General features: G+C 39.0%; 1 protein-coding gene across 1 annotated transcript in view; it reads left to right on the top strand.

The window, feature by feature from the left end:
- The window catches only part of LOC126425173 (protein crooked neck), a 74314-nt gene extending 68645 nt beyond the window's left edge, over positions 1-5669 (top strand). The window contains exons 13-14 of the mRNA XM_050088126.1: positions 2588-2875; positions 5471-5669. Of these exons, the coding sequence (XP_049944083.1) occupies positions 2588-2863 (276 nt within the window). The 3' untranslated portion in view covers positions 2864-2875; positions 5471-5669. The remainder of the gene's footprint in view (positions 1-2587; positions 2876-5470) is intronic.
- The last annotated feature ends 20094 nt before the right edge of the window (positions 5670-25763 follow it).

The raw sequence follows: 25763 nt of genomic DNA, 5'->3' as shown, positions 1-25763 counted from the left end.
GCGAAAGCTAGAATTTTGTGTGTATGTTTGTGTTTGTTTGTGTGTCTATCGACATGCCAGCGCTTTCGTTTGGTAAGTCACATCATCTTTGTTTTTAGATATATTTTTTCCCACGTGGAATGTTTCCTTCTATTATATACACACACACACACACACACACACACACACACACACACACACACACGAGGTTTATCTCAAAAGTTCTGCACAGTGTAAGATAGAACTGAAGAGAATAATTTATTTTACAAAATCCTTTAGAGGCCTTCAATACAATCTCCATTCTTGCTTATGACAACTGCCCAACATTTTGACAACTTCTGTATTTCAGATAAGGGACATTCATTGTTCAGCTGTCACATTACTTGGGTCGACTCAGTGGAAGCCTCATCAGTTGTATCAAAATGTTTTTCATGGAGTTTTTAGTTCAGTTTGGGAAACAAATCAGTCTGGTGGGCTCATATCAGGACTGTGTGGTGGATATGGAAGTATTTCTCACCTATATTCATCAAGCGTTTCTCTCACTGGGAGGGCAGTACACGGTCATGCATTATCGTACAAAATGAGGACATAAGCCCCAAGTGTGTGTGGTCTTCTTTGACAAAGTTTTGGGAGCAAAATATTTTGCAGAATCAGCTTGTAGTATGCACCTATTACAGATGTCCCCAGGGACACTCTAATTGTAGCCATGACTCCAATTGTGTCATATGCAAACATCATAATCAGTTTAACCTATTATTACTGGTGATGGTTATATTTAGATTATTTTCCATTGTGCTGACTGAGACTTCAGTTCAGGCTCAGAATCTCGAATGCAGGTTTCATCAAGTGCCACAATCCTTTTCAGAAACTGTTCTTCTATTTGATAACATTGAAGCAATTCTTTTGTGACCTGCCATCTGCTCCAACTTTTCTTACTGACAGACATTCTGGCCTCATATTCAATTTCCTCTCATGTTTTTCATTTGTCCTCTCTCAACAACAGTAATCTGAGAGGCATAGTCTTTTGCAATTGATGGCTTTCCAGTGCTGACATGACCTTCATGGAAACGAGCAGACCATATTGATAGTGTGCTATGATCCACTGCACTATTCCCACACACCTCTCTTAAAGTTTTGTAAATTTCTTGTGGGTTATTTCCATGTAGGGATTTGATTTTCATATAGGAATGCTGGTCACTGTGTGTAAGCAGTCTGACTCATTTCAGCTTGCATTTTAAAACTGAATTACTCATGATACAGCCACATGAACGAGCAAACACATATACAACCATCACACACAAACTCTCGTTCACAACTGAACATAAATTTCAGCTTTATCATGGCACTGTAACATTCGCATATGTGCATTGTGCAGGACTTTTGAAATGACCCTGTTATGATACCATTGTTAGAACATTTGACTGCATATAAATGTTACCATTAAATGTAAAATAGTTGCAACTTATGGTTGGCTGGAAGAGTTTCATGAATTCATCAGTCTGTGTATATGTGAGTTCCACATGTTTCTTTTGGATTACTGCTAGGATTTTTCTATATCTTGTCAGTCAAAATGCTTTTGGGACTCGATTTAAAAAAAAAAAAAAAAAAGAGGAAGAGAGAGAGAGAGAGAGAGAGAGAAAAGGTGAGGTGATGGTTTTAATGCCATGTTCTATGTGAGCAATGCACAGAGCATTCATACACCAATGAGAAACTCTCAAAAAAGTGCTTCATGTTAATCTTGCACATCACATTCGCAACTTCTTTGGTCTTGGCGAACCATCAGGGACCCGTTCTGCTCTTTTTCATTTTGTGGTAGGCTTGTATTGATGATATTAACTTTTGTCACCTGTGGTGACATTTATCAGAAAAGAATTTTCCATATTTTTTAATTCAAGCAAGTTGTGACAAGTGTCTATATCCAATTGTTCGAGGGTTGAGGGTGTGTAGCATAAAACTCTCTCACAGTTTTCTCTTCTTTAAAATGTTCTGGAGAATGTCTTCAACACTTTATTTAGAGATGTTCAATTCATTGCTGATGTTCAATTCATTGCTCCGTTGTGTTTTGTGACAGTGTTGACACACTGTGGCTGCATGTCCAGTGCTAGGTGTCCACAACTGACTCATTGAATGCATGTCTGTTGTCTATGGTTGTTACAGTTGGAACAATTCTAGAAACATGTAACAGACTACCGAGAACAGAAGAGTACTTAGAATAGTTTACGTTTCCACTCTTCAATTAATTCGCAGGTCTGCTTTCAAACAGTACCGTTTAAGGTTGCCCATTTGTTGTTGAAGTTTATCTTTGCATCAAAAGTGCCAATGTCAGCAACTAAATGAATATTTGGTGACATAGAATGGCTGACCCCTCTTTTAAGTCTGAAATCTTCAGAATCTGAATGAAGTCATATGGTAGCTGTAACAGTGATTAATATATTCTCCAGTATGCTAACATTGGATCAATCAAGCCTCATTTTTCTGTGGCTGTTAGGATGCATTTTGTGAAACAAAATGTGCCCAAAAATGTTGACATATTACATTGAAAGGAACCATTTTTATCTTATTTGTAGCAGTTTTGGAGAGGAAGATCTGATTTTCCCTTTTTTTTCAGTCTGAGGAAGGTTGGGAGGAGTTCTTCGACTACATCTTCCCTGAAGATGAGGCGACGAAACCGAACCTTAAGCTGCTGGAGATGGCAAAGGCCTGGAAGAGGAAACAGGAACAGCAGCAGCAACAGGAGGAGGCTGAATCGGGAGCAGGGGAAGCAGGGCTTGATGATCCTAACCTGGATGCTGATGACAGCATCAGTGACAGTGACAGTGACAGTGAAGAAGAGGAGGAACGGGAAGGCGACCAGGACAGCGATGGGCCACGAAATGAATCGTGAAAGTGTTTGCAGGTATGCAGCCATTGCCACCTCACAGTGAATGTGAACTTTGCTAGGAGATGATGAACATATGCTAATTCGTTATACCTTTCCTTCTTTTTAATTTTGTCTGCCACAATTACTTTGTAAGTGTTCTCTTTGTAGGTGCCACTGAAGGCACTTCTTGGTCTTAGTTTCCCAGAATATTGCCTAGTCATAAGATGTTGAACAAACAATGATTTAGCTTCATCTGTGTTTATGTGAAACTACCTAAAAGAGTTTTGGGGCAACCTCTTGGCTTGCATAGTTTGCAATGTTTTGATAAAGTACAAAACTACACTGGCTGAAAATGACTTACAAGTTCGTGGTGCCCTCCATCGGTAATGCTAGAATTCAGTATGGTGTCGGTCCACCCTTAGCCTTGATGACAGCTTCCACTCCCACAGGCATACCTTCAGTCATGTGTTCGAAGGTTTCTTGGGGAATGGCAGCCCATTCTTCAAGGAGTGCTGCACTGAGGTGAGGTATCAATGTCGGTCAGTGAGGCCTGGCACGAAGTCAGCATTCTAAAACATCCCAAAGATGTTCTGTAGGATTCAAGTCAGGACTCTGAGCAGGCCAGCCCATTACAGGGATGTCATTGTCGTGTAACCACTCCGCCACAGGTTGTGCACTATGAACAGGTGCTCGATTGTGTTGAAAGATGCAATTGCCATCCCTGAATTGCTCTTCAACAGTGGGAAGCAAGAAGGTGCGTAAAACCTCAATCTAAGCCTGTGCTATTAAAGTGCCATGCAAAACAAGGGGTGCAAGCCCCCTCCATGAAAAACACCACCACACCATAACACCACTGCCTCCAAATTTTACTGTTGGCACTACACCCACTGGCAGATGACGTTCACCAGGCTATCGCCATACGTACATGCTGCCATCGGATCGCCACATTGTGTACCGTGATTCGTCACTCCATACAATGTTTTTCCACTGTTCAATTGTGCAATGTTTACGTTCCTTACACCAAGTGTGGCTTCGTTTGGCATTTACTGGCATGATGTGTGGCTTATGAGCAGCTGCTCAACCATGAAATCCAAATTTTCTTACCTCCCGCCTAACTGTCGTAGTACTTGCGTTGAATCCTGGTGCAGTTTGGAATTCCTGTTTGATGGTCTGGATAGATGTGTACCTATTACACAACAGTCGGCGGCCTCTGTCAGTCAACAGACGAGGTCGCCATGTACACTTTTGTGCTGTATGTATCCCTTCATGTTTCCACTTCACTATCAGATTGGAAACAGTGGAGATGGAGATTTAGGAGTGTGGAAATCTCGCATACAGACATAAGAGACAGGTGACTCTAAATCACCTGACCACGTTTGAAGTCCGTGAGTTCCACAGAGTACCCCATTTTGCTCTTTCACTATGTCTATGACTACTGAGATTGCTGATATGGAGTACCTGGCAGTAGGTGGGTGGCAGCACAATGCACCTAATATGAAAAATGTATGTTTTTGGGGGCATCCGGATACTTTTGTTGATCATGTAGTGTATTTTCTTCTTGCTGTGTTACAGTGTGATTGGTAAACACACACCCTTTTGTCTGTAATGTACACAAATGATATTCAAGAAATTTTGAAGATTGTTTAAAAAGCTAATGTTTTCCTTGTACCAATCAAGGATCCAAACTCAGCCTTAGCAGACATATGAGTTTGTTTCTGTCAACTATATATGGGAGCATTGTCATGGCATTCAATTTGTCACAGTTACCAGTCTCTTCAAATTGCATACTGATATCTTCTGCCAGAATATGAGAACTTGACATTTTTGACTTGAAGATTTCTTCAGTAACCAGCATTCCACACATCCAGATGCTTCATGGTTCTTTTCCTCTTATGATTCACACATTGGTCTTAGTTTATCCCTTTTGTGTAGTTCCTTCCCCCCTCCTCGTCTCCTATATTTAAAACATAGTGTTCACATTCAGCATGACTGTTTTGGCCACGTTGGGTAAAGTAACATTTTGTGACTCAGAGTAAAACATTCTCCATCTTGCACTTGGTAAATAAATCTGAGAGTAACCTAAGTACACCTCTCACAACAACAAATAATACTCAAGAATTTGTAGAACCAATGTTTTTAAGTGACCACCTTCATGAATAATTTACCCATCCTTAGAACTTTATCAATAAATCTCAGAATGGATCATCCTTCCACATTACTAAATTTATGAGATCATTCCACTTCACATCATCTGATCATCTCTTAGAAAGCTGATGATTATGATTAGAAATTGTGTGTCTCTACTTCACAAAAACTGATCCCTTACCATTATATGCAGTCTCAAAACTTATGCCAAACTAAATAAATATTTATGACAGAAGCATGCCTGCCTCACAGATGCTTAAAAGGAAAAAATGTGGATATAAATTAAGAGGACTGAATCTCCAATTTAAAGAATTTTGTCAGATTCTCATGGATAAATAGAATTGTCCAATTTGACATCACTTTTTCCTCTCCCAATAGAGGAATGTAAGAGAAGAAATCGGAACACCCCCCCCCCCCTATTTTCTAAATATGTATCAATCTGCATTATTAGTTCAGAATTCAAGATTTTATTTTTTATTTTTCTAGGCACTGAAGAATCGAAGAAAAACTCAACTATAAAGAAAGGCCATGCTGACCTCTTCGGCAGAGTCTTCATGTAATGGAGACCATTGTGCACTGATTGCACGAATTGATGTACAAATTTTATAATGCAGTAAATTTAATGTTATTTATGAACTGAAAAGAAAAGTGTACTGTAAATAAAATTTTATATTTATAGAGTGAAGTGAGACCACATTCATGTAAGGGGCAGTGATAATCCTATTTGTAGTACCTCAAAATCAAAATTTGTCCTAATACAAAAAAAGAAAGAAAGTGTATATACAAGGTATGATTCCGAAGTTTCAAGACTGATTCGTTTCGGAGTAGGGGAGCACATGCGGACCGGTTCCGATGGGTGGGGGAAGTAGTGGGGGTCTCAGGGAATGAACTGACGCTGCAGCAGTTGCCCCTGGAACCCTGGAGAGTGTGCATCGCTTGCAGCGTGAGTGCGTTTCATTGACCTCAGTCAAAAAGTGGGACAGGCGGAAATGGAGCAGCGTTATGTGATTTAGTTTTGTGTGCAACTGAACAAAACTGCCACAGAGACACTGTATCATTCAAGAGGCCTTTAAGGCAGAAGTCATGTCCCATGCAATGGTTTTCATGTGGCACAAATGTTTCAAAGATCGCAATGGAAATGTTGAAGACGACGACTGCTCTGGGGGGCAATCATCAAGCTGAACGGATCAAAATGTGGAGAAAGTAAGGAACTTTTAAACAATGACCATCGTCTTAGTGTGAGTGCTGTGCTGCTTGAGGGATAGAGTTCGCTGTGTACACCCGGCGATCGAGGGCGATTGGATTCTCTGCCACGACAATGCGCCCATTCACATGTCGCGCGCCACCGCCGAAGTTTTGGTAAGGTTAACGTGACAACACTGCCACAGCCACCCTACAGCCCTGACTTGGCTCCAAGTGACTTTTTCCTCTTCCCCCAAATCAAGACAGGCCTAAAAGGGAAGCTATTTGACTCCATCGACACCATCCAGCAGGCTTCGATGAGAGCTCTTGACAGCATGACACCTGAGGCTTTCCGGAAGGGCTACCAACAGTTGAAGGCGCACTGGCAGCACCTTGTTGATGCTAAAGGATTATATTTTGAAGAATTTTAGTTCACTGTACTTAAATGTCCAATAAATTTCTAGTTCTGAGTTAACCCTATCCACACTTTAGCAATACAAATGCAATGTGACGTAACACTTTTCCACTCTATAAACAATTGGTGTTTCTCAGTATCTAATATTAAATTGCCAAAAATATGTAATTTTGGAGTATAAAATCCAAGTTTTATTGTTACCAATATTGGTGAAGTTACTAGCATGTCTGTTTGATCTCTCAGAACAAGCATAATTGGTCCAAGGACATATGTATAAATCAGTTAATCTTAGGTTAGCAAAAAAATTAACTCTTGAGTTGAATTCATGAATATCTTTCATTCACCTCATTGTTTCACAGGGCAAGTTCAGTTGCAGTTGTCATTTTACATCCTAGTGACACCACAAAAGAATGGATTTTGTTTTGCACAGAATCAAGTTAAAAGAGAAATAATAAAGACATTAATGCTCCCATTCAGCTTATGTTCAAAATAAATCTTTTATCTGTAAAGTTAGATTAATGTCAAAAATGTAAATAATCAGTGCAGGTAACTGCTCCATTAAGAATTCTTGGAGGCAGTCAGAAAGTTCAGACAAACACCTAGCAGCAGATCAAGAAAGAGAACTTGAAACTATCTGTAATTAACAGTTTGGTATATCTTCTTCAACAACAAAAAATAATTGAACATGTCTCATTAAAATACTTTCTGGCCTTTTATAAAATTAACCATACGGCTAGTATTAAATTTTTAACTACCCAATATGTGGCTAACCTGTAGTGTCCATAGGTATTATATAATAATATCTCCAGTTTATATTTTATTTATTTTTGCGTTTTCTGAATGCTGGAGGCATCAGAGTAGACATTTGGTGCATTCTGTTTTGTCACTTGTTCAGACTTCTTTGTGATATCCCTAGGTGGCAGGAGCAGCTTGAAACTGAATGTTAGAAAGGCATGCAGCATGTCAGGACACAAAGATAAATATTCACACATTTAGATTAGAAGCATATTTATATTTGCAACTGTTTCATTTACCATGTAAAGGTATCTCTACATAGGAACTGCCTTTATTGATCAAAATGATCACCTGGAGATTATATTCCTGATATCTCAAGACCATTACTACAAATCTGTTATTGTTTACTTGGTTATAGTGGTCAGTTCTTCCCTCTTTGCTAAATGTTCTTTTGTGAGCTTTCATTTTTCTGTGCTACATTACATCGTTTCTTTACACATAAATGAATTAGGCATTTATTTTATTACAATAACGAAAAAAATTAACACAGTAACCCCCCCCCCCCCCCCCCCCCCCCAGTTTTGTTTGCTGTAGTGCTAACTGATAAAGAAATAGTGGAACTATTGCCAGTGGAAGTTCCAAATATTTCTGAATTTTTTGTTACCTGAAGAAGATGGGCTTGAGCAAGCTCTCAGATCACAAACATAAGATGCTGATGGGGTGCCTCTGACAGATCCAACACAGAGGTGCAAAATGGAGACAAGACAGAATAAGCAGTTGCTGGAGGCAAACTTGTGTGGCATATTTAAGAGATAGCTTACGTAGCTTTATTATATTTTACCTTTATTTTTAAGTTTAATCCTGAAGTACCAGAAACTGCAAGCCTGAGATTTAAACTGTGAAGTCACCACCTGAATATTTCACACAATACGTTGACCAAACACTGATGATATGGCTTATTTTTATGAATTTACATTGTTTTACACTAACAATAACATCAATGGCTGGCAGTGGAGCAATATTAAGAAAATTTTGGGGGGTCAGTATGTTGATAGCCTTACTGGTATTCTGTAGACTGAGAACATGCTGGGAAAACTGAACACACTATCTATTGACTGCAGATACTATTAGCAGGGATTGTTTTACCTGTTACAAAATAGCCTAAAACTGGTTGATGCCAATGCTTTGAAAGAGAAAGCCAAATCAAGTGACAATTATTGGAAGGTATAGCCACTCCTTGACAAAGTAGAAAATCATCCCCTACCAATTTGTTCATATATAGATGAACAGATGATACCGTTTACAGGTAAAGGACTGATGAAAAATCAGCTCTAATGAAATTGTTTGATAATAAACCTATTTACACTGCATCTTCTGATTCCGATGTTCATCCAACTGCCCATATTCAACAAATGCAGTTACAAAGTATAACACATATGGGTGGACAATGTTTGATTGGGACATCTACAACTGAGCTTCATAAGAACGAGATAATTAACTGCTTCAGTTGCAAATAGCGTTATTGGTTGAAAATCATGACCTGTTTCGGGCAATTATAAGCCCAACTTAAGGTGTACAAGACTTCAAAAGGGGAAACAAGAAAACTGTAATATAAGGCTCATACTGAAAGTCTTGAGTTACCCATTCTTGGATTCAGATTCCAACAATGTAAGAAAATGACTGCAGGATCTTAATCTAAAGACTTTCCACCACAGACAGTACGTCCAAAATGGTGGACTTTGATGATTCGTTTCGATAGTGCACTGTTATTGAATTCCACGTTAAAGAGGGAAAATCTGCTGCTGAAATTCACCTCAGACTTCAACTTGTCTATGGGGATGTCTGTCTGGATGTTAGCAGTTAGGAGATGGGAAAAGCATTTCAAAGATGGGAAAATGAATATCCTTGATGAGCCTCATAGTTATTGCCAGCTAACTGTGTCCACAGAACGCAACAAGGAAAGAGTTGGTGAGCTCATTAGAGAAGATAAGAATGTCACAGTGAATGAAATCGCTGCTAAGCTTCCAGTAGGACACAATGGGGTGCAAGTAATGACTCAAAGTGGAAGTTATTGGAAAGTTTGTGCTCTTTAGGTCTCACATTTATTGACCGAGGACCACAAACTTCAGAGAAGAACCATTTGGCAAAATCTTCTTCAGAGCTATCAAAATGAAGTTGATGATTTCTTGACAAGTAATGCGACAGATGATGGAAGCTGTAAATTAACCAGTGTGATGCCAACACTATGAGATGGTGGAGGATATTCAGATAGCAATGTGTCAGTGTTTATGTGCAGCTGGAATGAAGTTCCACTGTGAGTGTATTTTCATAATTACAGAACAATGGGAAAATAAGTGCAAAGAAATGGAGATTACTTTGAAAAGTGAGAAAGTTTGGATTACAATGACTTACTTGTTTTCTCTAAAAAATAAATATGAACAGATTTAAAAATTATTGTTCACTACTTTCAAGGATGACCCATGCTAGAGATTGTATAACACTTGTTTCTTATAACAATATGGGGATATAATGTCCAGCTATAAATATGAGGTTTTGAGTTAGAATGAGTACATGGGTGTTGCACGAGGTAGCCACAAAATAAAGTAAGAAAAGTGAGTGGTCAGAGGGAGAGAAATACTATGAGAACATCATCAAACAATGTCAGATAACACACTGTGAGAGACACTTGGCACGTGGTGGTAGACAACACCCAAACACAAAATTAGCAACCATGGTATTACAAGGGAAAGTGAAGCAATCTAGTGGTGAATAGTGTAAGAGTTGCCTGACCATTTGAACATTAACAAATGGTGAATACAGATGAAAATTATGTATTTGAAGCCATTTTGACTATTTTTCGACCATGATTGTCCCAAGAAATATGTAAAGGTTTTTAAAAATTACTGCTACCAGTCACAAACTCTGTTAACTATTGTATTACTTATTTATTTAGCGACATGTTTTGAGGGAATACATCATCTTCAGACTAAATGGCATTACAAAAGCAATTTTACAATAAGGTCATACTGATGTTACATTATCTTTTCATAAATTTACGAAAAGACAATGTCGCGAATGGGTCACGGATGTGAGTCGATATGCATAAGATGAACATGTAGGAAAGCAACCTAACGTCAGCCAGGGCACTGGGAAGCAGGAGAGGTTTCGTTTTTGTGCAAGGCGTGCTGGAGTTACATGACCAGCTATGACAGAATGTTCTGGAAGGACGACAGAAAACGGGAGACTTGTGTGATCGTGGGGGATTGCATCAGACGAGCCTATATAAGCAGGGCCGCTGGTGCTGGTGGGAGATTCCTTTGACAGTTCCTTCAGATGCTGGGACTTGGTTTCTCATGGCACTTAACTGCACAGGGTACATGCAGGATTGCACAACTTATATTGAATGTGTTTGTGCTTCTTAGGGTCCGACAGTGGTGTTATCCTACCTTGTGTTTCGTCTCAGTTTTTTCATCAGAAGTATATGTCTCTTATCCCACCAAGTTCCCTTATCTGCAAAGAATTTCCAGCACCAGTATTTCGAGTTGGACGAGCCACCTCATTACTGGAATTAACATGTAGCTCCCATCCTGATCCGCTTTTGCAGGAAACTATAGACACGACAGACGATCCACACTTTTCGGTGCCAGGTGTGGGGTTGGCACAAATTGGGCATCCCTTCTAATGGGTGTTGACTTTTTGTGGAAGCCTTAGCCTTGCTGTTCTTACACACAGTACTGGGATTAACCAGGCCACGGATTTGAGGAATAGGTGTAGGACGATTTTAACTTTTGACAGTACTCAGCCTGAAGTCAAGAAAAGACTAATGGCTTTGAGCAATCAAACTGAGACGAGGTGCGTACTGAGGCGAAGAAAGAAGAAGACAACTTTGACAGGCTGGGAAGGTCCGTCACGGCACTGGTTCGACATGCGGGAAGCTGTCAACAGCAAGGCGTAAACAAGAGGCAGCTCCAGAGAGGGAGGTGGCGTTATCGGTCCTCGGGAGGGCTGCTGGAAGTAGATAATGAGGCGCGTGGCTGCCAAGCCAACGCAAGCAACAAGAAGTGGTGCACAAATCAGCACAGACTACAAAGACACTTAATAACGTAAGACAAACCTTGCTTGTACAAAATGCCGCAGTCAGGGCAGGCAAAATCAAGCAGTAATAATATTGCACAATCATTACCAATCAGGCAACACGTTAGTTTTGAGTGATGCGTTAAAGTTGTTGCCTCAGCTTTTTGATGGTAATAAATTTCAGCTGAACGAATTTCTAGGCAACTGTGATAGTGCATTAGAGTTAGTGGCCCCTGAACAGCATGGTGTGTAACTGAAGTTTGTCAAGGTGTGCATAGTGGGTGCGGCTAGAAGTAAGTTATTAGTTAGAGACTTGACAACCACTTGGTCCAATGTATGTGCTATACTTGTTGAAAATTATGCTTGTAAACACACTGATTACTTTGCATGTAAACTGTTAGCAAGTCATCAGGAAAGAGGTGAAAGCATTGCACAGTGGGGTTCACGTATTGATGCATTACAGCGTCAGTTTAGAGAAGCCATCTGAGGTGTGATGGCAGAAGCTGAATTAGCTGGGAGTATTGTGCTAGTGTTGAAATTAGGAAGAGTCGTGTTCATACAGGGACTCTATGACGACAGAATCAAAACAATAGTGAGGGCTAGAGGAGAGTCCATGACACACTCTGAAGCCATTGACATTGCTGCTATGGAGGGAAGCGCGATAGCATTGGCTAAAGAGAAGCCGACCGTGAGAAATATGGTTAGAACACCAAGGATGGACAAGACTAAAAGTCCATTGTGTTATAATTGTGGAAAGGGGCACATGGCAAAAGACTGTCATGTGCACAGATGTGTATGAGTTTTCGAAAAAGACGCGGATAGAAAGCTTCGGGTAGAGAAAGAAAATACAGACAGGCTAGCGAACTTGGAACGGGAAAGGGTGGACAGGCTAGCAGAGATAAATAGAGAATTTAAGGGGCACTGTAGACAAATAGAAAGTTTGATACTGGTTAAGTGTACTCGGTATAATTTGTCAGGTCACAAAGCACCATGTACAGATTCAAGTGATGTAATATGTTTTAAATGCAGCCAGAGAGGCCATTACGCGAGACAGTGTAATGAATGCCCATGGTTGATGAAACAAAAGAATAAGAGGCCGGTAAACTACAAGGAGGTGCAATAAGGCAGTCGCATTGCGCCACTTCCAGTAAGATGTTTACAGTAGACTGCACAAATAGAAACAATTTTATAGAGTTAGGGTGCACAAAATGAAAAAGAAATTCAATGAAGTTTTTAATAGATAGTGGGGCACAAATAAGTTTAGTAAAAAATGGAAGTTTATGGAACACTGTGAAATGTAACCCAAGAGACAGTATTAGGATAAGGGGAATCGCTAATACTGTAGCAAAGACTGAAGGTTCAGTAGAGTTGGCATTGGAGATTGCAAGGGATCTGCCTGTAAAACATGCAGTTCATGTTATAGGGACAGAGGTAGATCTGCCGTTTGAAGGTTTGCTAGGGATTTGAAGGTTTGCTAGGGAAAGATTTCCTAACAAGACAGGATTCCGTGATAGATTATGGAGCAAAATGTGTATGGATTAGTGGGAGGCGGAGTTAAGAACGGCGTAGAAACAGTTATAATGGTAGCACGGTAGGAGCTGCAGAAAAAGAGATGTACGTGTTCGGTTGCGGTTGGAGCCGCGAAACCGAGACGTCAGATTGAACACGGTCAGAGCAAGTTCGATGGCGACGGTAGCCGTGAGAGATAGCTATTAAGTGACAAGGCGGTTGGAGCCACCAAGCAAAAGTGTAAATGTTCATTTGTGGAAGTAAACATCTAACGAATGTAGTTGGAGCTGGTTCGATAGCAATTGGAGCCGCAATAGAAATAAAAGACACATCGAACACAGTTGGGGCCGGTCCAATGGCAGTAGAATCTGCGAAATGGAGAGTCAACAGTTCAGATGCGTTGGGAGCCACAAGAGAAGAAAAAGATAGGTCGAACGTGGGTGGTGCTGGTTCGATGGCAGATGGAACTGCGAAACAGTGCGCAAATACGGTTACCGTTGGTGCCTTGACACAGACGTTAAGTCAGTGCGGACGAGAAACCACAAGAGTGAAACAAAAGGGGCAAAGAATAGTAATGGGTCGTTGAGAAGAGAGAATTCTTAGAATCAAAGTCAATGCAAGAAATGAATCAGGGGTGATTAATCCTAAACAGGAAGAAAATCCTGGTGTTTATGTACCAGAAGCGCTGGTACGAGTTAAGGAGGGCACTTTTATAAGTGTACAAAACAAAACGCATGAGAGACTATCTATGAAGTGTCTGGTATTAGTGACAAAGAAAGTGCCACCTGAGGTGGTGTATAAGGTACGGCAAGTGGAGAGAGAGAAACCTGAGAGTTGAACATTTAAATAGTGAAGAAAGGTATACCATTTCAGAAATATGCATGGCATATAATGATATCTTCCACTTGCCAGGAGATAATTTAACGTATACAGATGTTGCAAAACATGAAATTAAATTAATACCAGAAGCAGAAGGGTGAATAGTATGTTCAAGGCCCTCCAGAATACCGTACGGGCAAAAAGAGGTCTTGCAAGAGGAAATTGATAAAATGTTACAAGACGATGATATAGTTCCAAGCAAGAATGCATGGAATTTCTCATTATTGATGATTCCTAAGAAAATGGATGCTAGTGGGAAACAGAAATGGCAAATTTTAGCCGATTATAGGCGCCTGAATGAGATCTCAATCAATAATGTGTATCCTCTTCCAATAATAGAGATCTTAGATGGACTAGGAAAGGCAAAATACTTCTCGGCACTTGATTTAGCTAAAGGATCTATCAAATGCGATTAGATGAGCAAGATCAAGAGAAAACGGCGTTTAGTATGTCCTATGGTCATTATGAGTATAAAAGGATGCCAGTGGATCTAAAGACAGCTCTCCAAATAAGTTTCAAAAACTAATGAATTCAGTGTTAATGGGACTGCAGGGAGAAAAGGTGTTTATATACCTAGATGATGTAGTAATATTTGGATCCTCACTGGTAGAACACAATAGTCAACTTGAAGAAACATCTGAAAGACTCAGGAAATATAATTTAAAATTACAGGTCAACAAGTGTGAGATCACACACATTTGGGGCACATTTTTACAGCAGGAGGATTAAGGCTAGATCCAAAAAAGGTCGAAGCAGTGAGACAATATCCGCAGCCAAAGACTTCTACACAGTTAAAAGGTTTTCCCGGACTCAACAGGTATTATAGGTGTTTTATAAGCAATTATAGTAAAATTGCAAAACCCCTTTATGAACTGCTAAAGAAAGGATTCGTATATAATTGGAGAATGGAACAGGAGGAAGCATTTCATCAGTTGAAGGAAAACCTGATAAATCCCCCAATATTGCAGCACCCAGATTTTGGACAGGACTTAATAGTAACCACAGATGTTAGCCAAACTTCCATTGGAGCCATTTTGAGTCAAGGCACAATGGGTAATGATTTACCTGTAGCATATATTTCAAGAACACTGAGTAAAGCTGAGCGATCATATAGCACTAGAGAGAGAGAAATGTTAGCTGTATGTTGGGCAGTGAAATATTTTCGACCGTACTTGTTTGGTCGAAAATTCTCAATTTGCACAGACCATAAGCCATTAATGTGGGTAAGCAGTGTTACCATCCGTCGTCAAGGTTAATGAAATTCAGACTGAAACTAGAAGAATATGACTACCAAATTCTGTATAAAAGTGGTAAAGGAAACCAGGTATCATATGCCCTATCCAGAATACGAAATTTGAGGGCAACAACCGAGGTAGATGATGACAGGTATGCAACCGAAAGGGGTCAGGAACAGCTGGGATGAGCAGTAATTTAGAAGTGGTCTCTGAGGTCGCACGTGGCGATGTAAAAGAGCCAGCTGCAGGAGGGGAGATAAGCAGGGCCAAACACTCAGGCCATGTGGAAGGTAAAGACACACAGGCCCTCACAAAAAAAGGCGGCTGTGCAGGAATCGGCCGCCAATTTGAGTTTAGAGGAGAAGAATACAATTCTCAAACAGTTTCATGATTCACCAATTGGTGATCATTAGGGGATAGGAAGAACTTACGAAAGAATAAAAGAATATTGTACATGGGAAGGCATGGAAGCCAATATAGAGCAGTATATTCGCAAATGCGAAAGCTGCCAAAGGAATAAAATTACACAGAACAAAACTAAAATGCCCATGGAAATTACGACTACCCCTGAGCTTGTATTTGAAAAGCGTGACATTGATATTGTTGGTCCAATGACCCCCACAGACAAGGGCAATAAGTACATCCTTACTTTTCAAGATGCACTAACAAAATTTCTGGTCGCAGAACCTATGGAGAAACAAGATTTCAAAACGGTAGCAAGAGTGCTAATAGAAAAGATCAGTTTGAAGTTTGGCATACAATCCATATTACTAAATGATATGGCCAGCTACTTTGTTAGTGAAACAATGCGGAGAGTTTGCAAATTGTTGCGCACAGATAAAATTCAAACCACTTGCTACTGTCCGAAGACTAATGGAGTGCTAAGAAGAACACACAGAACCTTAACTGAAATGCTCCACCATTACATAGTTTGGGCACAAACTGATTGGGACACAGGGATCCCATATGCGTTCTTTGTATCTAACACAACACCGCATAGTGCAGCTGGGTACACACTGCACGAGTTGTTCTTCGTGAGGTTGTGTAATGTACTGGGAGTACTACAAAAGAACCCAGCAGAAGTAACAAATAATTATGACAATTACTTACTTGAACTAAAAGAGGGAATGCAAGCTATGCACCAGTGTGTGTGAAGCTATAATGCCCAAATTAGATTAAAGAGCAAGGAATATTATGACAGAAACCAGCATCCGATAGAGTTCCAATTCAGAGACAAAGTCCTCCTATATGATGAAAGTGTCAGAAGAGGAAGGGGTCAAGGAAATTAGACAGTCAATGGCGAGGCCCATACATAGTAAAAGAAACTAAAGGACCAAATGTGGTCATACAGATAAGAAAGAATAAGTGCCTTATGGTACACACCATCGCCTGAAAGAATTTTTCTAATAACAGGATGGCAATGACACAGCTGATGATTGGAATGGCCATATTAGCCTTCGGGATTACTTCGGTCCAAACAGTGGCACTTCATCTGGATCTTCACCTTACAAAATACCAACCATCACCAGGATTGTCAGTCTCCATAGTGTGACATGGAGAATTGTAAGTTATTTTAACTTGCTAAAGTTACAAGAGAAATTTGAAAACACCGAAGTATTAGCTACCAGAGCTGTGACATTATGTGAGAGAAGATTTGTTTTACTTAATATGAGTGCCTCAGAATGTGCCAGTGCGAAACATGCATTAGAATGGAGCATCGGAAAAATAGAAAAATCTCAGTCTAATTGGACAGTTAGCTCACCATGAAGTGAAGAATACGAAAACGGGGAGTACTAAAGTTTGTTGGAGAAATAAGTAAAGTTTTATTTGGAACTCTAGATGAAGATGACACATCATATTTCAAGTCAAAAATTGATGTGTTAGAGGGAGAACAGAAACAGCTGTTAAAATTAAGTCGAGAACAAGTCACACTAGTAAAGGCCATGTTAACAAGTTTCAATCAAACTGTCAGCTCAATAGCCAGAAATGAAAGGTAATTACTCAAGGAATGAAAAGGCTCAGTCAGAACATTATACAGTTTGAAAATAGCACTGATATGCAGCTACAGAGAGCAGTTATTTTGATAACCATTAATAAACAGCTGATTCAGCTATTGTCTATTTTCAATGAGCTAGAATGGGAATATGATTTGTTAATCACAACAATTGTAAACACACGGAAAGGTATTTTAGAACCGCATTTGATTAATCCTGTGCAAGTAGTTGGATATTTGGAGTTAATAAAAGATGATATAAAAGACGAAAGATTCCCAATAGCACTTACAGGGAACAATGGTTATCAGTTACTTAAGGTAATTGACCTTGATGTTTTTATAGCCGGTAACATATTAAGTTATGTATTAAACATTCCCCTGATAGCAGTATATTTGATATGTATAAAATGTGGCCCCTACCAGTTGAAGTAGACGCCAAGAAATAGTTGTTAACATATACGAGGGCTATCCACAAAGTACATTATGTTTTTGAATTTAAAATAAATAAAGTATTGGAAATTTTTTTTATTATATGCAGAATTTTACGCCGAAGGAATTTCCAAGCTCGTCCATTGCTACGATACGTGCCTTAATTTAAATGGCAACTATGTAGAAAAGTAGTATTTAAGTGTGGCTTTCATCTGTATATAATAAAAAAAAATTCCAATACTTTATTTATTTTTAATACCAAAACGTAATGTACTTTGTGGATAGCCCTTGTATATCTCCAGAGAAAGAGGTTCTGTTAATAGATGACATGAAAAGACAATATGTAAAGTTAAACTATGAGCAATTGTTACGTAAAAAAGTAGACCAAAGTCACAGAATATGTAAGCAAACATTTGTTCTTTGTCTACTTATGATCATGAGATGTGTGAGGCTAGAATGCTACAACCAGTTACCAAGATTGTAACCAAAGGTATATAGTATTAAATGAAAGCTTATGGACACAAATCATGGCAGACACTTGGTTCAAGAATCATGGAAGAACCCTGGAGGTACTAAAAGGTTTCAGATAGGTTATATAACAGTAAGACAGAGATTTAGGAACCAGATTTTAAATTGTAAGACATTTACAGGGGCAGATGTGGACTCTGACCACAATCTGTTGGTTATAAATTGGAGATTAAAACTGAAGAAACGGCACAAAGGTGGGAATTTAAGGAGATGGGACCTGGATAAACTGAAAGAACCAGAGGTTGTACAGAATTTCAGGGAGATCATAAGGGAACAATTGACAGGAATGGGGGAAAGAAATACAGTAGAAGAAGAATGAGTAGCTTTGAGGAATGAAATAATGAAGGCAGCAGAGGATCAAGTAGGTAAAAAGACGAGGGCTAGTAGAAATCGGCCAAGCAGTTCTAGCCGCTTCAGTCTGGAACCGCGCTGCTGCTACGGTCGCAGGTTCAAGTCCTGCCTCAGGCATGGATGTGTGTGATGTCCTTAGGTTTAAGTAGTTCTAAGTCTAGGGGACTGACGACCTCAGATGTTAAGTCCCATAGTGCTCAGAGCCATTTGAACCAGTAGAAATCCTTGGGTAACAGAAGAGATACTGAATTTAATTGGTGAAAGGAGAAAATACAAAAATGCAGCAAGTGAAGAAGGCAAAAAGGAATACAAACGTCTCAAAAATGAGATCGACAGGAAGTGCAAAATGGCTAAGCAGGGATGGCTAGAGGGCAAATGTAAGGATGTAGAGGCTTATCTCATGAGGGGTAAGATAGATACTGCCTACAGGAAAATTAAAGAGACCTTTGGAGAAAAGAGAACCCCTTGCATGAATATCAAGAGCTCAGATGGAAACCCAGTTCTAAGCAAAGAAGGGAAAGCAGAAAGGTGGAAGGAGTATATAGAGGGGCGATGTTCATGAGGACAATATTATTGAAATAGAAGAGGAGGTAGATGAAGATGAAATGGGAGATATGATACTGTGTGAAGAGTTTGACAGAGCACTGAAAGACCTAAGCCGAAACAAGGGGCCCCGGGAGTAGACTACATTCCATTAGAACTACTGACAGCCTTGGGAGAGCCAGTCCCGACAAAACTCTACCATCTGGTGAGCAAGATGTATGAGACGGGCGAAATACCCTCAGATTCAAGAAGACTATAATAATTCAAATCCCAAAGAAAGCAGGTGTTGACAGATGTGAAAATTACCGAACTATCAGTTTAATAAGTCACAGCTGCAAAATACTAACGTAATTCTTTACAGACGAATGGAAAAACTGGTAGAAGCCGACCTCGGGGAAGATTAATTTGGATTCCATAGAAATGTTGGAACACGTGAGGCAATACTGACCCTACGACTTATCTTAGAAGAAAGATTAAGGAAAGGCAAACCTATGTTTCTAGCATTTGTAGACTTAGAGAAAGCTTTTGACAGTGTTGACTGGAATACTCTCTTTCAAATTCTGAAGGTGGCAGGGGTAAAAAACAGGGAGTGAAAGGCTATTTACAATTTGTACAGAAAGCACATGGCAGTTATAAGAGTCGAGGGACATCAAAGGGAAGCAGTGGTTGGGGAGGGAGTGAGACAGGGTTGTAGCCTCTCCCTGATGCTATTCGATCTGTATACTGAGCAAGTAGTAAAGGAAACGAAAGAAAAGTTCGGAGTGGGTATTAAAATCCATGGAGCAGAAATAAAATCTTTGAGGTTCGCCGATGACATTGTAATTCTGTCAGAGACAGCAAAGGACTTGGAAGAGCAGTTGAACGGAATGGACAAAGTCTTGAAAGGAGGGTATAAGATGAGCATCAACAAAAGCAAAACGAGGATAATGGAATGTAGTCGAATTAAGTCGGGTGATGCTGTGGGAATTAGATTAGGAAATGAGACACTTAAAGTAGTAAAGGAGTTTTGCTATTTGGGGAGCAAAATAACTGATGATGGTCGAAGTAGAGAGGATATAAAATGTAGACTGGCAATGGCAAGGAAAGCGTTTCTGAAGAAGAGAAATTTGTTAACATCGAGGATAGATTTAAGTGTCAGGAAGTCATTTCTGAAAGTATTTGTATGGAGTGTAGCCATGTATGGAAGTGAAATGTGGACGATAAATAGTTTGGACAAGAAGAGAATAGAAGCTTTCGAAATGCGGTGCTACAGAAGAATGCTGAAGATTAGATGGGTAGATCACATAACTAATGAGGAGGTATTGAATAGAATTGGGGAGAAGAGGAGTTTGTGGCACAACTTGACTAGAAGAAGGGATCGGTTGGTAGGACATGTTCTGAGGCATCAAGGGATCACCAATTTAGTACTGGAGGGCAGCATGGAGGGTAAAAATCGTAGAGGGAGACCAAGAGATGAATACGCTAAGCAGATTCAGAAGGATGTAGGCTGCTGTAGGTACTGGGAGATGAAGAGGCTTGCACAGGATAGAGTAGCATGGAGAGCTGCATCAAACCAGCCTCAGGACTGAAGACCACAACAACAACAACAACAACAACAACAACAGACACAAATCAGAGGTAACGAATGGTTATTTGTAGCACCTAAAGGTGAATGTCTTACAGTGTTATGTAGTGATATGAGCCCAGGGATGTAGTTGTTCATGGCAAGTTAAAATTTCTTGGAAAATGTAAAGGTTATGGCACTCAAAAATTAATACAATCTGAGCACATAATTAGAACAAATGATGATATTGTTCCAAATCTGAATACAGAGATAGATTGTTGCATTGTTAACGAAGAAAAGCAAAATATAACAGAGCTTACCTTAAATTTGCCAGTCGAACATGTTGTAAGACAGATGACTCAAATGCCGCTAGACATAAGTTAGATGAATTGGAGAATGAAATTTTATATCAGCAAAAGACTACCTTTAGCAGATTTTCACTAAGCAGTATGTCCATGTGGAGTTACATGGGCTCAAGTATCGTAATTGTAATAATCCTTTTATGTATTTGCAGATACTGTAAATGTTGTAGAGAATGCTATAAATTTATGTTTAAGAGTATGAGAGACGATTGTTGGAAAATCTGTGTAAGATATAAAATTATAAAATCAGTATCCAAGTAGAGAAATGGTTAGATACCAACCTGCTCATAGGGAAGTAGGAGAGAATGAGGAAATCATTTTAGAAAGAATGCCTATCAGATATGAGGCAAGAGAGAGTGTCCATATGAGTTATGGAAGACGGATAGTAGCAACAAGATATTTGGAAGAGATCAAAAGTAATGTTAATGTCAAGATCAGACAAGAGATAAAAGAATAAGATTGTATTAATATAATAATGGAGATGATATTATGGGTGTGCCTCAAGATGTAATCATTCGTGTGCCCTTGAAGACAAAGAAACTAAGATGTGCCCATGATTTGTATAGATCCCTTGAGAAAATATTGTTTGTGTGGCCCTTGTAAACAAAGAAATTATGATGTGCCCATGATTGTACAGAAAGTAGAAATTTCTAGTGTGTTCGAACTAGATAATATGTAATGTCCTTCAATAATTGTGATGTGGAGGATGAATAACTATATGTTAACTTTAAGATGATTTTAAATGCTACTGAAAAGAATTACTGAGTTAATGAATTTGTGTATTCATAATAGGATTTTGTAAAATACCATTGAAACGTAAAAGTATCGGGTGCCTTTTGCTAAACAAATGGTTTTAAAAGACATGAATACACTTTAAAGAAAAACAAGTAAATGTATAAAGAAAATGTAAATTTACAATTTAATAAAAAGTCGAATGCTAGAGGCATACGCTAACACATTGATAGCACAATTTTGCAGTCTCTGAGGAGAGACTACAAAATTTTCCCCTCGTGGTGAGAGGTGTCGCGAATGTGAGTAGAAATGCATAACAATGCATAAGATGAAAATGTAGGAAAGCAACCTAGTCATCCAGGGCACTGGGAAGCAGGAGGGGTTGCGTTTTTGAGGCAAGGGACGCTGGAGCTACGTGGCTAGCTATGACAGACTGTTCTGTAAGGTTGACAGGACACGGGAGATGCTCATGATCACGGAGGATTGCATCAGACGAGCCTATATAAGCAGCTTTGACACCTGCCTCAGATGCTGGACCTGAGTTACTCTGCCCTCGGGACGGGACTTCGTTTCTCGTGACACTTAGCTGCATAGGGTATATGCAGGATTGCACAACTTACATTCAATTTGTTGGTGCCGCTTAGAGTTCAACAGTGGTCTTATCCTACCTCGTGTTTTGTCTCAGTTATTTCGTCAGAAGTATATGTCCCTTATTCCACCAAGTTCCCTTATCTGCAAAGAATTTCCAGCACCAGGATTTCGAGTTGGGCAAGCCGCCTCATTACTGGGATTAGCATCTAGCTCCCATTCTGATCTGCTCGTAGGAAACTACGGATGCGACAACAATGTACCATCGGTATGACCTAATAGTAAAATTGTTTTTGTAGTGCCATTTAGCCTGAAGATGAGGTATTCCCTCTAAACATATCGCTAAATAAAAGGTAATGCAATAGTTAACAAAGTTCGTGACTGGTAGCAGTAATTTATAAAACTTTACTAAAATCATGTACTTGGGCATAAATTTTCAGTTCCCAACGATCTGTTAAAACTGACATAGAAGATAACATTTAAAAAAATATATTAAATGTCACAAAAGAGCCAATAGTAGCAAGCGGGAGATAATGTTTAAGTATCCACACAGGAAGATTAGTATCAATCAGATGACTAAAATGAAAGGGATAAAAATAAAATAAAACTCCTTTGAGAGGAAAGTGAGGGGAATATTGCTGACGTTTGGGTACTGTTTCAAAAAGGAATAATTCTTTAGAAGATACACATGCTTCAGAGTGGTTTGTAATGTGACATTTATGGTGCCTAAGGATACTTTAACTGGTATTTATGTCACCAATCGAGTGCTCCTTGGCTTTCATGCGAGTAGATAACGTGGTCTCAGAATTATTACGGTCCTGATCTTTCTTGAATCTGATGTTAAAAGTGTGCACTGACTGATGTTTTTTTGTGGAGGTAAGTGTAATGATTTCCAATGCCTCTACATCAGTCAGATGGGACATACTATTAACATCAGATTCAAAGAACATGGACCTTAATAATTCTAAGTCCATTTTATGGAGTTATTTGAAAGGTAATGGGCATTAGTCATCATAAATGTTGCATCCTTAATTTCTTATTAAAGGAAATTTGTTTACACTGTGCCTAATTTCTGACAACTTCAGCTACCATTAACAAGCAAACAGTGTTGAAGAATATATATCTTCTAAACAATTATTCCTTTTTGAAATAGTATCCAAATCTCATCAATATTCCTCACAAAGTAATTTTCTTTTTTTCTTTTCATCTCTTTTAGTTACCAAATTGACACTATTTTCTTTATGGATATTTAATGTCATAATGCTAATTTTATTTATATGCAGCTCAACACTACTGGTTCATTTGTGGCTATTTATATTTTTTAAATTATCTTTTATATAATTTTTAATAGATGGTTTGGCACTCATTGTATGCCCAAGTACACAATTTTCCACTTGACTTTTTATATTTTGATGAAGTACATTTAATTATATTCAGTTATGTATTAACCATTTGTTAACATTCAGACTAGTCAGTCACCTCTGATGCTATTTGGCACGAGATGGCATCACTTTATCTTATAATATGATTATCACTAGTTTTTGTGTGCAGCTGCCTTCTATCACTCCCTCATTCCGTACGTCACCTGTTCAGTGCGTGGATGCCATATGCCTCACACTGTTCGGCGATGTTCTCTCCCTTTTTGCTTTCTTTGACTGTTCACTTCTCCTACGTTACTTTGTGGCAGGTGTGACACCCACGTTTTCATTCTTACTAATCGATTCATATCAACTTCATATTTATAGTTGGACAGTGAATCCCCACTGTTATAACAAACAAGAGTACACAATCTCTTATTATAGTTTCTTCTTTTCCCGTTTTGCAGTCTTGTACACCTGAGTACGGGATTGTAATTGCCTGAAACAGGTTGTGATTATGAACCAATAAAACTGTCCGCAAATGTGGTTAATTATTTGACTCAGCATATGAGTGGTGTGGATCTCTTGTATAGAGTAGTGGGAAAATATGCTATGAGAGGCAGAACCAGCCCAAGGACAGTATAAGTGATCCACCACTTCTTCAGATTTTGCTGTTGCTGAAGTGTTGCATTGCTTACATGTAGTCTAGCCAAATAATAAATTTATGAGGAAGATGTCATGCAAATGATGGTGGTGGTCCACCAGTAAAATTGATAAGAGCACCAAAGGAGTTCAGGGTGTTAGATGCTAAGCACATGCCAGTACAGTAGGTCAAAATGCAGGTTAGTGCATGTAAAATATTCCTGCGATTCACATCACGAAGGAATTATTATGCCATTTTTATAGGAAGTGAATTTAAATTTACAATTTTGCTGTCTAGGTAGACCACAAGTATGATTCTGTGTATTAAAATTGGATGTCAGACCTACTGAAACTGTGACAACTACACAAGCCTTGATGAACAGAAGTAGTAAATCAATGTGTATTGGGTTATGAAGTTGGTCTGTAGTTCTTATCCAGCTCAATCAATTTCACCTCTGGAGTTGCTTCAGAGTCCACATTAAATTGAATTTTCATGATATCTTACCTGAGAACATATTCACAGCTGGGAAAACTGAAGCAAAATGGTAAACTGTGACACTTGCTTTCTGTTCTGCTAACAGGATCACAGGTAAATAAATTCTTCAGAGAGACCTAATCAAAAGAAGCTTTTACTGCATAGCAACAATTTAAATCTTGGTGATAATGCTATACACTGTTAGGGGCTCAAAAAAATTCTGTTAGCAACTCAAAGTAACAATGTCTCTACTCATACACATACACAGCAGTATGTAAAGAATGTCTGCAAAAGCAAAAGCATGGAATTAATTTGATATTACTGGAAATATGTAGTTAATGGTTACACCTAAAGTAGGGCTTGCTTCTCCCCCCCCCCCCCCCCCCCATATCCCATATGGTTAAGTTTTGGATACGGAAAAGCAACATGCTTTTTGTTGTCTCTATGGAAACAACAGTAATCTTTGCAATTCTTGCAGGAAGACATCCCTTAAGAAGTTTAATGATTTTGCTAAATGTCAATTAAATAACATTTCTCTCATATAGTCAAGGAAATCACAGTTTAAGACCCTCCCCCCCTCGAATACAATGTGCAATGTTCGGAACAGGTTGGATCTCCTCACTACTGAATAATATTAAAAATACATGTTTCCATATTAAGCCATCAGAGCCATAGACTTTCCAGAGCACTCAACAAAATATTGATATTCCTTACACGTCACCCTTCCCCCAAAGCTTTAAGCACGAATGTTCTGTGGGTCTATTAGCAGTATACCCAAATACTGCAGTTACCTGAAACCACTATTGCACGTCAGTAATTTGTTAAACAAGTATACAAAAAAGACGAAAAATGTGACATGTCAGAGAGCTGTTAGCAAACTTCCACTTTCATACTTGATAGGAACCCTAATGTTCCGCTGTCATAAACTGCACTTCACTTCATAATGGTTTCCAGTGTCTGAATGTAGATGTAAAGGTATTTAACAGTATGTGAGAAGTATCAAATTTAAGTCATACATATTAAACTATTTCAGACAAAAAGAACTTAGCATATTGTAATACAGAAGAAAGTAAAATACAGTGAAACCTCTATATAAGGTTTTTCAAGGGACCACAAATTCTGAAAACTGTATAGAGGAAAACACTATAAAGAGGAAGGCTTCCAAATAATTCTAGGGCATTACTGATGATCAGGACACCACTAATC

The sequence above is a fragment of the Schistocerca serialis genome, chromosome 10, assembly GCF_023864345.2.
Source record: "Schistocerca serialis cubense isolate TAMUIC-IGC-003099 chromosome 10, iqSchSeri2.2, whole genome shotgun sequence".
Classification (NCBI taxonomy): Eukaryota; Metazoa; Arthropoda; class Insecta; order Orthoptera; family Acrididae; genus Schistocerca; species Schistocerca serialis.
The sequence above is the reverse complement of the archived record's forward strand: the minus strand, read 5'-3'. Positions and strand labels throughout refer to the sequence as shown.